The sequence below is a fragment of the Stegodyphus dumicola genome, chromosome 2 (genome assembly GCF_044657685.1).
Source record: "Stegodyphus dumicola isolate Sdum_Otavi_A_Nest chromosome 2, ASM4465768v1".
Classification (NCBI taxonomy): Eukaryota; Metazoa; Arthropoda; class Arachnida; order Araneae; family Eresidae; genus Stegodyphus; species Stegodyphus dumicola.
The window spans coordinates 113,041,307-113,058,338 of record NC_140769.1 but is presented as its reverse complement, the minus strand read 5'-3'; the positions used below and the strand labels follow the sequence as shown (position 1 = coordinate 113,058,338).

Below are 17,032 nucleotides of genomic sequence, written 5' to 3'. Positions count from 1 at the left end.
CATTAAAGAAACAAAATGGCAAAAGCTGTGGAGAAACAATAGCAAGGTCAATGGAATGGAAGGTCCTTGTTGGCTGATGAAAATAAGTGCTTTCTGCGTTGTTGAGGATACAGAGACAGTGGCCGTGGAGTAGCTGTTCAATTTGCTTCCCTCGTGAGTTTGTCTCTTTACTACCCCACAAGGAATTGTGTCCATTGAAATCACCGACTAGAATAAACGGAGCTGGTAGTTGGGCAATTAGATCCTCTAAATCTCTTAAATTTATGTTCTCATTAGGTGGGATGTAAATACTGCAAACAGTAGTCAGTGTTCGAATGCTCAACTGTACTGCAACTGCTTGGAGAGGAGTATCCAAAAGGGAGAGCACTTAATTGAGGCAATTAATTGAGGGCAATTAATTGAGGTAAGTTGACAGACACCACCACTTGCGCGTTCACTGAAAGTCTTATCCTTTCTTATCATCGAGCATCTACGCAGCTTTGCAAAATTACCAGGTTTGAGGAATGTCTCTTGTATCGCTATACCAATAGGTCGATATTTATTAATAAGTTGCTTAATGCCATCAATACCCTGATAGAAGCCCCGGCATTTCCACGAAATGAGAGTAGCCATTAGGAATGTTTATTGCTTCGATGCTGTTTCTTTGTTTTATGAGGTAGAACATTTTTCGAGAGATCTCTGCCTTCATCTGTTTCCATTTCAGATTCGATAAAGTTTGAAAAGACCCCTTCAATAGAGCTTCGGCTTTCCGGACTCTCTCCCAGACCTTTTTCTGAGCTTCTTTTTCTGACCTCTTTTCTGAGCTTTTGATTTTCTTTTTCGAACTCTCTGTTTCTTGTGTTTTTATTTCTCGACTTTCTATTGTCTGTTTGGGAGGAGGTAAAGGAGAAACTTTTTCTTTGTCATTTGTTTTTTGGTTCAGGTGTCTTCTTCTGTGTGCTATACGATGTTTGTGTACTTATTGACCGATAGGATTTAGTGGCTTGAGCATAGGAGGCATTTACTTTTGACTGACCAGTGCTAAAAAGTTTCTTAGCTTCAGGATAAGAGATTTTTCTTGTAGTCTTAATATGCTGTATTTCTTTCCACTTAGGGCAGTTTCGTGAGTATTCTGGATGATCGGCATGACAGTTTACACATTTTGGATCAGCTACACATTCCTGACTTTCGTGACCACCTGCAGAACAGCGAGCACATGCCAGGTTCCCCCGGCATGCGGCCTTCGCATGGCCAAACCGTTGACACTTGAAGCAGCGCAGTGGGTTCGGCACGTAAGGTCTGATGGGGCAATTCAGGTAACCTGCTTTAATGGCTTTCGGTACCTCTGGAGATGAAAAAGTCAGAATAAGATGTTTTGTGTTGACGAGTTGCCCGTCTCTACGGACTTTTATTCGGCGGACCCCACACACATTTTGCTCGGCGAGTTCTTTTGAAAGTTCATCCTCAGAGACTGATATCAAGTCTATTTACGAAATGACACCTCTTGACGTGTTCAAAGACTTATGTGGGAATACAGTAATAGAATGTTCCCCCATTTTGGTCATTTTTAGGAGAGAGGAAGATTGTGCATCAGATGTAATCTCGATGAGCAGAGATCCTGAACGGAGCTTTTTTATGTGTTTTGGCTCGCCTGCTGAGGTCACAATATGCTTATGGATGAAGAATGGTGATAAATTTTCTAGCTAACGAGTAATAACTAAAAGCTTTGGACATTTGCTAGTGCTAACTAAGGTCGAAGTGCAAATTCTTTTAGCAGCTCCAGAATTTTTCGTATTCATATAGTTAGGAGAAGAAGTTAAAGTTTTCATATTGAAAAGAGAGAAAGTTTCGGGCCCGACCGCCCCACCCACCATGGAGCCCAACAAGGGAACACAAATTCCTGTGTTAGGGCTAGCCGAGCCTATACGCAAACTGAAGCCCCACAATCGGCTTTCCCGAAAGCGGAGACTTCCGAGAGCTTATCCCCTAGCCACTGACCTATAGGACAAGTGACCAGCCGATTGACACTAGCGGGGACAGCTAAGTGCATCCCGTTTTATGTAGAAGCAGAGGCCAAAGCAGTGTGTTGGGGACAGTACCTCGCCCCTCAACAGCCAGGATCGTCCTTTCCTACCCTACGGGTCACCATGCACGGCAAACGCATAGGCGGTATTCTCACCATGGTGAAACAGGAACCAGAGTAGTAGCTGCATCTTACAGTGTGCCCCAACCTCCAGTAGAGGAAACCACAAGGGAGAGAAATAGGAGAGAGAGCTAGACAAGAGGAGAGGAAAGAAAGAGGAGGAAAGGTCACTGGGGCCCCGGGAGTGTGACACCCGATCACCAAGACTGCAATCCCCTGAGGGTTCTTCACCTGCTATGCTTTAGCTGGGCATGTTACGGCCTTCACGCATAGGGTGGCCCTACCAGGAGCTATGCTCCCGACGTACTTCGCCCGTTCCGCCCAGTGACACCCCCCCACGCCACGTTTAGGCAGCATAGCAGGACTTTGGGGGGTAACAAGTAAGAAAACGGCGAAATAATTTTCCCCCCTCTCTCTGGTCTATAAAGAAAGTATTGCAAAACAGTTATACAAAAAATGCGTAAGTTAACTACGCATTTTTTGTATAACTGTTTTGCAACTATATTTTCTTCTCTGTATTTTACACGGCTAAAAACTGAAAATCAAGCAATTAATTCTAGCTGATGTGCAGAAGATACTACACCAAGCTTATAAACAACTTTTTGGCACTTACGTATTATCGCAAACATCAAAGTAGAAGTCGCCAAATTACGAGAATGTACCAAACTTTGGCAGTCGTGAGCATACGTATTCTTCATGCAACCATACTTATAACAAACTGAGTCAAACAACATTGCCATTTTCGTACGCGTTTTATATGAAATGTATTTCATAAATAGCCTGTTGACAATGCCGAAGTTGTGCAAAATGCCAGGTTTGTGCAGTTTCTGATTCTTTTTTTAAAAGCGATCGCTATGTGCGCAGAGAGAAGAACAAAGAAAAAAAATCTATAGAACAATTTAGCAAAAAATGTTTTTTGTACCATATAATCCTTATTTAGTAATTAAATTAGTAAGTGTGTTTTCTCTTGATATGATAAAAATTTGCCGACTTACAATAACAGAAAATATGCAAATCAATTAAGGAAATCTTTAAAAAAAAAATTGTTAAAAATCATTAGTACGCAGCCTATATGGCTGTTTTTAATCTTTTCAACAGTAAAAGATCGCCAGATTGCGCCAAGGCGATTGCATTAATACCTCAGTACCCATTTTTTCAACCACTTCTGCAATGTTCATATTCTTTCAGCAATAATTCTGATTCACATTTGATTCCAGTTCTCCTTAATCCCATGCGCAACGTCAATACAAACCAGTTTCAGTTGTAGAGTCTTCCATGACGGCATCCCTTCATTTAGACAGACACACATCATTACTGCATATAATCAAAATAAGCTAAAAAATGTTTATAAGTGAAAAGGTTTCATCTATCTTAAAAGGAATTATAATGATCACTTTGGACACTTTTTGTGATGGCAGTGCAGCAATATATTCTAGTAATTTATATAGTAGCTTCCTCAAAACAGAGTTTCGATAATGTAAATGTTATAAACCTCAGTGGTGAGAAATGACAGCATTTCACAATTATTTTTGCATTTACCGCTAATAAATACATAATATACCGTGGGTTAAAATTCTTCCTAAATAGTATTTATTTGCTGTTTGGCTTTTAGCGCTCGAGACATTTTCGACATACTGAGTTGTTACGTTATGTTGAAATTCCCTCGTCAATAAAAAATACTTATCTGAATTGTCCTTCATACTAAGTCCTAATTAATTCTGGACCCACCAGCGGGCGAGCGGTAAAGTTGCTGAACACTGGTAGTTCGGTCAGAGGTCTGTGAACGGGCTGGCTGCGTGGGCGGTTTCGTGGTTTTCCCCGTATGTAACGTGTATATGAGCTAGTGTTTTTAGAAAATCCTCCACGAAGGCATCCATCCACTTAGGCAGATAGCCCTTGAGGCGTTTACCACAATTACATCAAACGTAAACCTAATTAATTTCCAGCCTCTTGAATAAATTTGTAATAAATAGAAGGAATAAAACCAAGCTACCTGATATATGAGAATATTTAACGTTGTAGTTGCTATCTAGGACTGAATGATGACAATAAGTGTTTCACAATCTTCTTAACATTTTTTCGACATTCCTGTTTTTTGTTTAGCATAGTTGGGTTGCACTGTGAATGTACCTCACTGAATTTTGTTTTATTGTCATGATATGCAAAATATTTAGTTCATTATAATAAAGCACTAGAGAATTATTTGTTAAAAGAAAGGGATGCTTATGTGCCGGATTCCAGTTACACATGGAGAAATCGCAAAAAATGTGGTAAGAGTGTAGTAAATTTACTAGCGCATAACCTAGAAGGTTATGATGCGCCATACATATTTGTGAAGCTGCATCATATTGCATAATAATGTAGGGAATTCTAAAACCAAAATGATATAACGGCACAATAGATGAATGTTATGAAATGATGAGAATACATGAATATTATAAAACAATTGAACCAAAGTAAAAACATAAAAACCAATTAAGATATACCAAAAAATGAATAGGGGTACTGGCATAAGGAGATGTAAAGCATGATATGCATGACATGATGAGGCATAGTGGTGCATGCCATGATAAGGATGAGTAATAAAACCCAGTTTCTTCTAAATGCTGAAATATGCCCGATTATACTATGAAGATTCACTCGACAACCATTAAAATAATCTTTGTACAGAGCTCGTTAAAATCAGGGCAAATCACAAAAAAACCTCATGCAGCCAATTCTCAGCAGAATCGAATTATCAGTACTCGACTATCTTATCTACTCTAGCTACTGGAAGATTGATTTGTAAAAAAATAATGCTTACTGATGAAAAGCAAACTATTAAAAATATCATGTAAGTCAATGAATTTTTTTTCGCATCCGTAACTGAAAATCTAACAGTTATTAACTTGAAAATCACTATAAATGCAACGATCTGATAAGAAGCGCTGCAATCTACAATTGCCTATAATTAAACCAACTTCTTTTATTAAATTCCTACTATTAGCTCACACTCTCTCTATATCTTATTCAAATTTTCACTCGTCAATATAATACTTTTTATTCATCCACTCAAGTTCTAATCCATTTTTTTTTAAACTTGTAGTGGATGATGTTAATACAATTTTCCCACATATTAAAGTCAATTTCTACTTATTTATTCCTGTTTATCGGAACTAAAGATATGCTGTTTTTATTAAATATATCATAAGACTTACAAATAATAACCAGGAATTCTCACGTGTTGCAAAAATTAATTTTATAACAACTTATAAATAATAGTACATGACTGTGATAAATGGGATTGTAATATTTAACAAAAATAAGTGGCAACAGTAAGACAAGAGTTCTAAAGATTTTTAAAGTGTATGGAATTAAAGAGTTGTAGTTTTATAGAATTGGATGAAGCGGATGTAATATCCCATTAATGTAGCGAAAATTCTCCCCATATTTCTATGTTAACGTGATAATATACGTTTAAAATATAACCCTTTAAAATGTTCCTTGCTTCACAAACGGAGAATGCGAAAGGAAACCACCACATAATGCAAGCAACGATTAGAGAAAGAATTATAGAGTACAAAGTCCGTAATCCGGACTCGTCGGGACTTCGGCGATTTCCGATTAGGGGTTTTTTCCGGATTATAGATCATTAATTTAAATCTGGTAAGATGCCATGCAGAAATTATACAATTATAAATATGAAATCGAAATTTATGAAATAAAGAGCAATTATGATCTAAAGGGTATCAAACTTTACAAAAAAAAAAAAAAAAAAAAAAAAAAAGCTTAATATTTATTTGTTTACTTTATTAAACATTTCTTTCAACGCGCGCATGCGTGATGTATGCGCATTTTCTATGCTCATGTGTAATGAATGCGCATTCTCTGCGCGCATGCGTAAAGTTTGTGGCTTTGAGGTCCGGATTACAGACTTTGTAATGAAACTTTGTAATGTACTTTCGTTTCTGTCAAATGAAACAAAAGTAGATTATGCAGTAATCAATTATGGAAAACTTTAAAAAAAAAGTGGTTGAAAAGGAGACGAAAACCCTTCGCAGCAGGTCAAGCATATGTCGCCTTCAGTCGTGTGAAATCTTTAGATAGAATATTAACTGAAAAACTGGACTGCTCCAAACTCACTGGAAAGGTTCCTTCCACGAAAAAATGTTAATAAAAAGTAACTAAAATAAAATTTTTCTTTGTTGACCTAAGTAGGAATTAACTTCAAAATATTTTTTTTTTATATTGCTTGTTTTCATTGGATGGTTAGTTACTGATCATGCCAAGGACGATTTGCTTAAGGGAACGTACGCCTTCGTGAAGAATTGTTTTTAATGGCCGGGTGCTTTATTTAATAGCCATTAGGTTTGGGCCACTACACCGTAGCGTCCTACGAAAAGACAGTTACAACCATAACTTCTCCGGGACTCGAACCCGTGCCCATCGCTACGGTAGTCAGGGTCCAATAACCACTATACTGGCTGCGCAGCCCTTCGTGGAGATTATATCTCGGAAAAACTAGTTTATGTTACACATGAGATAAACCCCAAAACTTCATATAACCAACCCGATTCATCCCCACCAAGAACAAAGTCCAGGATGAATTACCAGTGCTTCGTGGCTTTAACCACTCAGCTTTTGGTTCCAAACAAATAAAAATATTCACATAAAGTTTGAATTCGTGACTTAAAAAGAAGTGCAAATTGTATAATATATTAAGAAGAAATTAATTTTCAAAAAAAAAAATTGCATTGGAATCAATATCTAGAATGCAGCTGATAATAAAAATCTGAGAGTAAAAAAATTTTACTTTCATTGCGTAATTTTTTTTAAACTATACCTTCATTCCTACTATGGAAATGAAAAATACACAAAATGTTATTTCCGATCTTTAGACTGAAAACGCAAACTTTTTTACAGTCCCTTTCACTTTCTTGCTCTGTTCAGGATAGCAAGAGTTTCAAAGTAAGCGGTTTCCATTAAAAAATTCTCTTACAAAGTTAAGGGAATTTTTTGTATTACTGGCTTTATTCTGCGATCGTTATGTGCAATCGGAATTCCAAACGATTCTTGTAAATATCGTTTTATCTACCTCATACTGAGAAAGAAGTCCGAGATGGGTCTATGCCTAGATTTTAGGTACTTTTCTGTTATCGAAACCGGATTCGTAAATGTATGTACGTATGGATGGATGTATTCATGTATGCATGCATATGTATGTATGTGTGTATACACGCACATATTTATACGCTCCTACATAGATACACACGTGCATACATGCATAAATTTCTTAATCTGGTCCCGATAACAGAAGAGTACCATATTTTTATTTCTGTATGCGAATATTTTAATCTTTCAGTCTGTTATATCGATTTTGCATTTTGTAGAATGTCACAAGAAAACCATCAAGAATAATTACTTGTCTACGTATTGTTACATCTGAAGCATAATTGTTTTGGTATTCATGTTTCCTTATAAAATCAAATGAAAGTTAATAAAACCAAAGCTGTGGATCAAAGTCAATTAAAAAAGTCATAGATTAAGAAAGAATTATCCACTTACCCATTGGGTCAGGAACTGCTTTCAGATCCTTCATGGTGGCAGACTACACAACTCAGTTTTACACCTAAAAAGTCAAGAACTGAATTGAAAAGGTGTGCTTAAATATTTCATATATTTTGTATGAAATTTAATTTTTTTAACATTATTTTAATCAAATCTCAGTAATTTAACACTACGTCACGGAAGACGCATCAAATCATATATAAAAATTAGCCATAAATTCGTCCGGTTTTCGCTGTAAAAGGTTTGTACTCACTCATGATAGATGCTTAATTATAAGTCTCACGCTAGTTTTGAGCTTTACCGCAACCTTTCTTGGTTCAGTTTGCCGGATTTTATGGATAAAAATGTACAATTACTGTTATTCTTAAAAATTATGCCTTATTTCCAAACTACATATTCTCAATTTCAACTATATATTCATTCCAGAAGACGATCAGTAAACCTAGTTATAAAAGGGGTTTTTGATTTTGTTATGATGGGAATTTCGTGCGATCCCTTTGAGAGAGTTTTGGTTTATGTGATCATGTCAAGGCTTCGAAGGCTATCTGCCTAAGGGAAGGGATGCCTTCGTGGGAAACTGGCTCGTATACACGTTACACGTGGGGAAAACCACGGAAACGGCCAATAAATGAATGATGTTTAAAAAGGGGTGCCATCTTCGAGATGTTTAAAAAGGGGTGCCCTTTTGCGGAATTCGAACCATGGACCGAACTACCAATGTTCAACGACTTTACCGATCTGCCGCTGGGTGGGCCCCTTTTGAGAAAGAATTCGATGCATTGTTCTTTCAGCGATTTTGCTATAAAATAATGTATTCCTGCAGAAATTTCACCTCTCTTGTATTAAAGAACAGTCCTGCAAGGACAAATCTAAAAATCGAATTTAAGACAAAATATAACGATAATTTCTATAAAAAACCATTGGAAATCGAAATACAATAAAAAAGAAGGCATACGAGAATGGCGACATTGGAAACTGGCTATTTACGACGCCCATGGTTGCTTAAATAATTGTTATGCGCGTAGTTACCAGAGTGTGATGCCTTCTGAAGCTTTGGCGATTTCTACTAAGGTAGTTGCGATAAAACGTAAATACCAATTTTCATTATGGTATAGGGTTTAGTGATTACTTAAATGATGCCTTAATTATTAAAATGTATTCAAAATATGAAAGTTGAAACGAAACTCATAACTTATAAACGGTATTTTCTGTAAAACGTCAAGCTTCGACGTACCGAGTCCCGTAAAACGATTGTTATTCAACAACCGAATACAGCAGACCGTCATTATCTTAAAATAAATATGGAATTTCATGATTATCCAACGCAGAAAATTTAGTAAAGTTAATATTGTAAGTTTTATTGTCTAGGTTCATGCTTTCTATAGCTAAGTATCTTAATGTTTCATTAGGTACAGAAGGCTCTTAGGCATCAGGTGACGTTACAGCAAAATTTTGTATGAATTAGTGTTTTCGTATACACTAACTTCTTGCACACAGAAAGAAATTGCAAACTAACAACTTCAGATTACAATCTAACAATACCTCGAATCTGATCTTGGTTAATTAACTTTATAAATTTTCACACACACACACACACACACAAACAAAGTTTTAAGCCAAATAGTTGTTTACGCCTTCCTACCAAGAAACTGAAGATGCAGAATAAAATCCTTTTATTGAAAACAAGTTGTTCAAAGTGAGACAGCCAAATGGAATACAAAAATACTGCCACATTGTTTCTTTATAAATCAACGTCACGCTGAGACTTATTTAAAAAAAGAAAACGTTTATTCAAAACGTAGCTCTGCATTTATTTCGCTAAACTGCTTGAGAACGAACGAGTCTTGCAAAGAATATTTCCTACATGTAGGAATAATTGTCATTTTTCCTACATACCTCAGTTTTTCTCTCATGTAGTTAAAAATGTTATTTTGTTAGGGCGCAAAAATTTCATTTATTGAAAACAGTAAACATATCTTCGAGATGTTTAAAAAGGGGTGCCATTTTCGGTTAAAAATCTTTGACTTTTAAATATGTTATTAACTTTGGATATAAATGTACTATTTGATGAAGTAAATAAAAGAATTTACAGTACTTTAAATTTCGATAAAGAAGTTTGCAGCTAAAAATCGTATCATAAAATTCAGAACACGTATTGCTGGCAAATGCTAAGACTATGACGCGACGCCATGTGGTGTCGAGCCTTCCAGTACTTGTGCAAGTTCATCACAATCACAAATGCAATACACGCATCCAAATTTGAAAACGATTTGGTACACAAGTCACTCGACAAAAAAAAAAAAAAAAAAAAAAAAAAAAAAAAAAGAACCATCCAAGCCCATCCGATAGAGATGAACTGGCAAACAGTGATGATCCGTTAAAAATCTAAAATGGGCAGCAGCACTAGACCTTGGATAATTCGAGACTACATCCTTTTCCTCAAAAAGTGTTCTTTATTTGTTTTTTGTCTGTTACCTTAGAAAGTCTAAATACTGTCTTCAGTTTTATTTTACCGCCGTTATTTAACTTGGCAGAATGAAAGAACAAATTCTAAATGACCCGTGGAGGATAGGGCGATAACCAACATTACAATGAAATCTGTCATTGTTGAAGAGTTGTCGTTGCTAAGAGCTCCATGATGACTCAAGATATATTGCAACGTCACCCGGTTAAATACAGATCTCCTGATTCTTTTACAGTCTAGGTTACAGCTGCAGTCCGTTAGCATTTTATTCGCGTAATTCATTTATATCCAATAAAATATTGCCCGCATGAGGTTTAAACTTGATGGCAGGCTTTTCAGCAAATTTTGAACTTGATGATCATGGCTTTTCCATAGGGTCCCATCAAAGCCTGGGTACTGTTTTTTTTTTTTTTTTTTTTTTTTTTTTGTTTGTTTGTTTGTTTGTTTGTTCTGCTGTATTTTTATTTGGGGGGAGGATGTTCCAGGTGTCGCCAGTTTCTTGGTTGTAACTGCTTTTATAAATGTCGCCCGCGCAGCCACGGTTTTCATCAAATCATTTTTAATCTTTTTTTCTTAACGGCAATGGATTTGCCAACAAGTGAACAAGTAGCTACCGTGTTTTTTTTTTTTTTTTTTTTTTTTTCTTCAAGGAAAAGATATTCTTTACAAAGACGGATTGCATTGGAATAAATACTTCATGAAACTAAAACGCGACTCGCAGGCGAAATGGCTACGTAGCATTCGTTCATGCCAGGAAGAAATGGTATTCTGAACACGAAGTGTTGGATCATGCATTCCATTCACTAATGCCAAACAATTTCAGTTATGTATTATATCAGAAGTTGTCTATTCAATTTTGCAAATCGAAGCTTGCTTTAAACGAATCATAGCACAAAAGTTGATTGATTTGATTTATTTGGTTACGGCAAAGCACACTAGGGCTATCTTCCTAACTGAAGAAATTCCTTCATGGAGAAATTCTAAGGGAAACTGGGCTCGTATACAAGTTACACTTAGGAAAAACCACGAAAAAGCCCAAGCAGACAAGCCTGTTCACCTGGTTCGAACATCGGACTGAACTCCCAGTGTTCAACGACTTTACCGCTCCGCCGCTGGTGGATTCCAACAGCTGACTGGAATAATTACATTACAGAGATATGTGTCAATTCTTTGTTATTTCATCTAACGTTAAAATCAAGGGCAGTAGCCAAATTGTGGAAAGCGACGAAAGCTTATTCACAAAAAGGAGGGGGGAAAAGTAGGCCGTGTTCTCTCCCCTCCCCATATTTTTTTTTTTTTTTTTTTTTTTTTGGAGGATTCTGTCGTGAATTAAAGAAAATTTTTTTCTTATTCTTGATCGTTCCGTTTCATATGGTATTGAACTAAAGGTGTGGGAAAGAAAGGAACGCCGAAAATGTATTGTATGGCTTTAACAGAAAATTACATCAATAGTTACTCTTTCAAACTTCACATGAATTCAAGCTTTACTAGAATAATGTTTTTTTAGGTGACTGATAATGATTGAATGATGACTAATGTGTAATAATACGACATTGCCGAGGGCTTTAAAATGGAAGTTTGACATTTTAAAAACTATAAAATTTTAAAAAAATTTAAAACTATTATTCTGTTCGCCATTCGCTTCACTTTCCTTGTAATCTTATATACAACTTCATACGCAAATGACAAAGGCCTTGAATGAGACGAATACAAGCCATTTTTTTCTCAGAAATTCCTCCGTGAAGACATTCCAAGTGGCGTGTTCAAATAATCAGTAATACAAAGGTTATTGTTATTTGAACATGCCAAATACAAAGTGATAATACAAAATAATTTATTTAATACGGCTAGAAACGGCTAGAAACCGCCAATGGGGGGGATATTTTCGTTATTAAATAAATGTATTATTTTTGCGTTGCGTTTAAATAAATGGTGATGAACTAAATCACAAATTTTTGCTCCCCGTGCTGTTTGGAGCGCTATTCTGTTATCAGAGAATAGGATCCAGAAATGCACGTATGTGTTCATGTGTGCATGTAAGCATGAATGTATGTATAAATCCACACGCGCAGACATTTGTGAATATGCTTCCAATAACAGAATAGTGCCGTGTTTGGCTCTGCGATTTCGATTTAGTTTGGTTTATTTGATTTTGGAAAAGCACTTGGGGGGGGGCGGCTATCTGCCTAATAGGAAGGATGCCTTCTTGAAAGTTCTTCCCAAGATAAAATTACTTTCATTCACATTACACATGGAAAAAACTACGCAAACTACTGCATAAATGTGAAAGCGCCTATGCAACCAGCACACTCGCCGGAATTTGAACCAGGGTCGAACTACCACTGTTTAGCAGTCGTAACCGGTCGGGCACTGGCCGGGTGGGCTCAGCTTTGCCTTTTTGAATACGTGAGCTCACATATAAGCTTTTGAGGTTTTCGGTTCTCGGGGATTAATTTTTAAAGAATATAAGAAATAAATAATTTAAAGAAATAAGTCTATTATACCTGCATTTTAACTTAGAAATTTAACTTGCACACTGATTCTTATCTTTCTGATATTTGAAATATATATTGGCCAGATATGCACCATTTAATAGGAGTTATATTTATTTTTAATTGCATTAAAATGTTTATAAACATTATCGCCAAAATTTATTTCAATATTATTCCCGTGTAATATGCTGCTGAAAAATTAATCAGTTACAAACAAAATACTAAGAAGTTTAGAACTAAAACCACAAAGGCATAAAAAGAAATTAAATTTAAACCAGTAAAATCCCTAAAACTCCCAACAAAAAATGTAAAAAAAAAACCCCCATCAACTCCGTGTTTTTAAACCAGAAGAAATCCCGAAAACAATAGAAATACATAAAAGTACATATTAAAGAAATACGCTTAACCGTTTGAGTCCGGCGAAGCGCTATCGCGCTTCACTTGTAGTATGCCAAAAATACGGCGCAGCACGATAGCGCTTCTCTTGTTTTGTATCGAGAATGCGATGATGCTGCTTTTGGTTAGTATACTTTACGCAATTATTGAGAGCCAGTTGTAGTGATATCAGTAGCAGTTGTTTTATAGGAATTGGAAATTGTTTTCATTTTTTTACCAAGTGTTATACTAATAATTACGAAATAACCCATGTCAAGTTCTGATTCATTTGAAAGTGACTATGTTATGTATGAGAAGTGATAATGAAGAGTATAGTAATGACCTTGAAAGTGATAGTGGAAGTGACATCATCATTCGTTCTAAGAGATTACGAGTTATTAGTGATAGCAGTGATGATGATGATGAAGTAACTGCAGGTACCTCCGATGACGATATTATTGATGAGTTTTTACCCGTGGATACAATTTTTTCGAACGAATCGAATACTTTTTCTGAAGTACATGGAACAAGGCATGCTCCTCCTCCTGATGAGAAACCAATTGAATATTTCAATAATTTTTTTTTCAATTTTCAATAATATTTGTTTCATGTATACTAACCAACAGCAGCGTCTTCGCATTCTCGATACAAAACAAGAGAAGCGCTATCGCGTTGCCTCGTATTTTTGGCATACAACAAGTTAAGCGCGCGCCGGACTCAAACGGTTAAATTCTGATTCGACGGTTATCAAAAAGATGTAAGATCAGATTCAGTTGAACACCTCGTCCGAGGAAAACCACCGTGTTTCTGTTCGTCCAAAATTAGCTGATGAACCATTTTTAATTATTTGATTATAACATTTCATCCGATAATTCTGAATGTCTCTTCTACACAGTCGCTTTCCTTTCATATGAAATAAAAATACACAGAAACAAATTTAAATGAAATTAATTCAATACCTAATACAGCAAAAGTAATATATTACTATTTACTAATATTACAATTCAAATAAAACGTAATATCATTTCTTTCATGTCTGTTCCCCCGCCCCCCCCCCAACTAGCACTGCTAAAAGAGTAACTCTAATAGGCAACGCTCGTAAATCCATTGCAAAATATCACACCATAGTAACAAACTTTTAAGGCAGCTCGCATATAAGCATTCTGTACCGCGCCACGCACATAGGTAATGCTTGTGACTGGACATACTTTCCTATGACATCATTTTCTCTTGGCGTATTGACGTTTAGGAGGGATTCTTACGGTTTTGTTTTCGCTGAATGACGCGCATGAGTGACACGGAAATGTAAAAATTACCTTTTGTTTTCTTTTAACAATAATGCCAGACGAAAAGACTTACAGCGTTCTGCAGATGGCTTCCTGTTTTATGGAATAATAAAATTATAAAATCCTTTTAAAGATGCTGTTAATACCAGACGCACACTTAAGCACTTAGATTGTATAAATAGCAAGTTCTAGAATTTAGCACAAAAACTAAAACACACTGGATTACCCAACGATTTCGACCCAACTGTAAAGCAATAATATACTTACGAGCAGTGTGTGCTCGTAAGTATATTATTATTGCAATTTTGTTACGTTTGTTTCCTTTCACATTGCAGAAAATATTTCCTTTGCAAATGCATATATTATTTCCATGTTAGTATCCATGTCTTTCCCATTTCTAGTATTCTGTTCCCTTAAATTAAAGAAGAAAGTGCATTCAGTATAGTCGCTGAATTTAATACACGTGTATAAGGAATGGAACTTCCTTTTCTGATAAACACAATTTTTACAGAAAGGTACGAAAGATATTACACATTAAAAATGGGCAATATTCATAAACTAATATTATTCAATTTAAACATACGTATCTTTATTTCTCTAATACAAATCTATAGTAGTCTAACTTCAAAAATAAATTTTACTTATCCTGACTAATTACAAATATAGTGAACTATGTATTATGTTAACTCACAATATTTTTGCAATCTGCGACAACTGACCCATATTTTCGGAGATTGCATCTGCAGAGAATGGATATATAATGAACATGAAATAATGAATTAGATAATAATCCCCACACCTTTACTATGAACAGTTTTAAATTAAGAATACATTTATTAAAAATTTCTGCATCGAATACTAATACACATTCACGGATTTAGCACACTAGAAGAAATGATACTTTTTCTCTCTAGGGAAAAAATTCATTACAATTTTTTAATTTAATTCATCATACTATGTGCCGTACGATGTGAAATCTCATGGCACCAAAAATACAGCGCGCGTCATTAACAGTAATAATCTTTTCGATACTGCTACCAAAATGTAAACAAATGGTATAGAGGTGTACTCTCGCCCCTAAACCCAGTCCCGAGAATGTATTTTCCCTATGCGCGTGGTGCGGTACAGAATGCTTATATGCAGACAGCCCTTTACCTTTTATTCAATAAATCGAAAATAAATAAGAAGTGATAGAATTGTGCTTGGCAGAGATTATTCTGTAGAAATGAAATCACTTAAATTGAGGGTACTAAAACAATTATCAAGTTTTAAAAGTTTACAAACAGGAACATCTGGAAATTAGCAGAATGATTTCATGAATGAATATCTTGAAAGTAACGCGTTAAAAAATTCATTTATACATCGCTCTAGGCAGCAAGCAAAGTATTTATAACTATTAAATTTAAAAATTAACCCAACATCCTGACTGAAGTTTTTCTCTAACACTCGTAAATTTATGCGATCTGAGCTTTGTTCGAGAGTGGTGGTTGTAGTAGTAATTTGTAGTGGTGGTACTAAAAGTTTTCAGTTTTTGTTTAGATGGTACGCGTTAGTCAAAAGGTTCAGAACCACGGCTCTAGTGTAAATAAAACTTATATTTATGTTGGTACATTGATTTATGGTATTTTGATAAGATTCTTAAACAATTTAAAACACTCTGAGTGATATCATTTTGATATATTAATTAGTGGAATATATGCAATAAATTTCACAATTAATTCTTGACACCTCATTTATAATCTTATGACGAATATTATTTAAAGCGCGTTTATATTAATACAAAATTTTAAGCAATTAAGTAAAATCCAAAAAGGTTTCTTTTTCCAAAATTCTGGTTTTTCGAAATTCCGCTTCTGGTTCAGAATTTACAATCGAATTTCAAAGAATTCTAAAATTGTGGTAAACAGTAAGTTTTCTGTCCACCACTCTGAATGTTTCGTTTTTCGTTTAAATCATCTCGACAGACTTCATGCGTTTACTGACCAGCATCTATTTACATATTATGCAGATTCGGCATTTACATGCAAACAGATTGCAACGGACATTTTCTTTAAAATATTGTTTTGGAAATACCATTATATTATTGTATATTGTACAGAAAATGTTTTATCAAATTTATAAACAAAATCGTAATGAGCACTTTAACACTATAGAATAAACAAACACATTTTTAAATTGCATACATCTTTCTCTTCTACATGTTTAACAATACTACTACCTACAGAACAAATTTTAAAACAAAATTGCCTTACCTACGGAACTAAAACGCCAAAGCAAGCATTTATCTCGTCCAGAAAATAGTCAAAATAAAGGCGAAAAAAAAAAGTATCCTTCACGATGTTGCTAACATGAGGAACTGAATAATTGTCACAGCATAAATATTCGCATTAGAATTCAGTATTTATTTTATTAAAACACCACACCGACCAGCATAGAACAGCGATTAAAGAGACATTTCAAACTACACACGTCAGTCGATCCACAACAGAAGCGTACGTGTAGATTCTGGTTTGATCTCTCACCCTATTGGCTAAACGAAGTTGCGAGTAAAATCAAGCGTCGCCGAAACCTGTCCTTCGTAAAAAAGAGACGGGGAAACAGTTTGTATTTACCGCATCGGAATGCACGACGAAAAACCGGTTTTCGGTTCCTGTTCCGAGGAGAAATCTCAGTGATTCTGTTTTTTTTTTTTTTTTTTTTTTTTTTTTTTTTTTTTCCATATTGTTAGCTGTGCCTCAAATCGGGT

General features: G+C 35.4%; 1 protein-coding gene across 1 annotated transcript in view; it reads right to left on the bottom strand.

Annotated features, from left to right (window-relative positions):
* Nucleotides 1-16,825, bottom strand: part of LOC118192925 (ATP-binding cassette sub-family G member 5) — a 90,945-nt gene extending 74,120 nt beyond the window's left edge. The window contains exons 1-2 of the mRNA XM_035363936.2: nt 16,539-16,825; nt 7,667-7,730 (exon numbers count right to left, since the gene is read on the bottom strand). Of these exons, the coding sequence (XP_035219827.1) occupies nt 7,667-7,700 (34 nt within the window). The 5' untranslated portion in view covers nt 7,701-7,730; nt 16,539-16,825. The remainder of the gene's footprint in view (nt 1-7,666; nt 7,731-16,538) is intronic.
* Between the last annotated feature and the right edge of the window lie 207 nt (nt 16,826-17,032).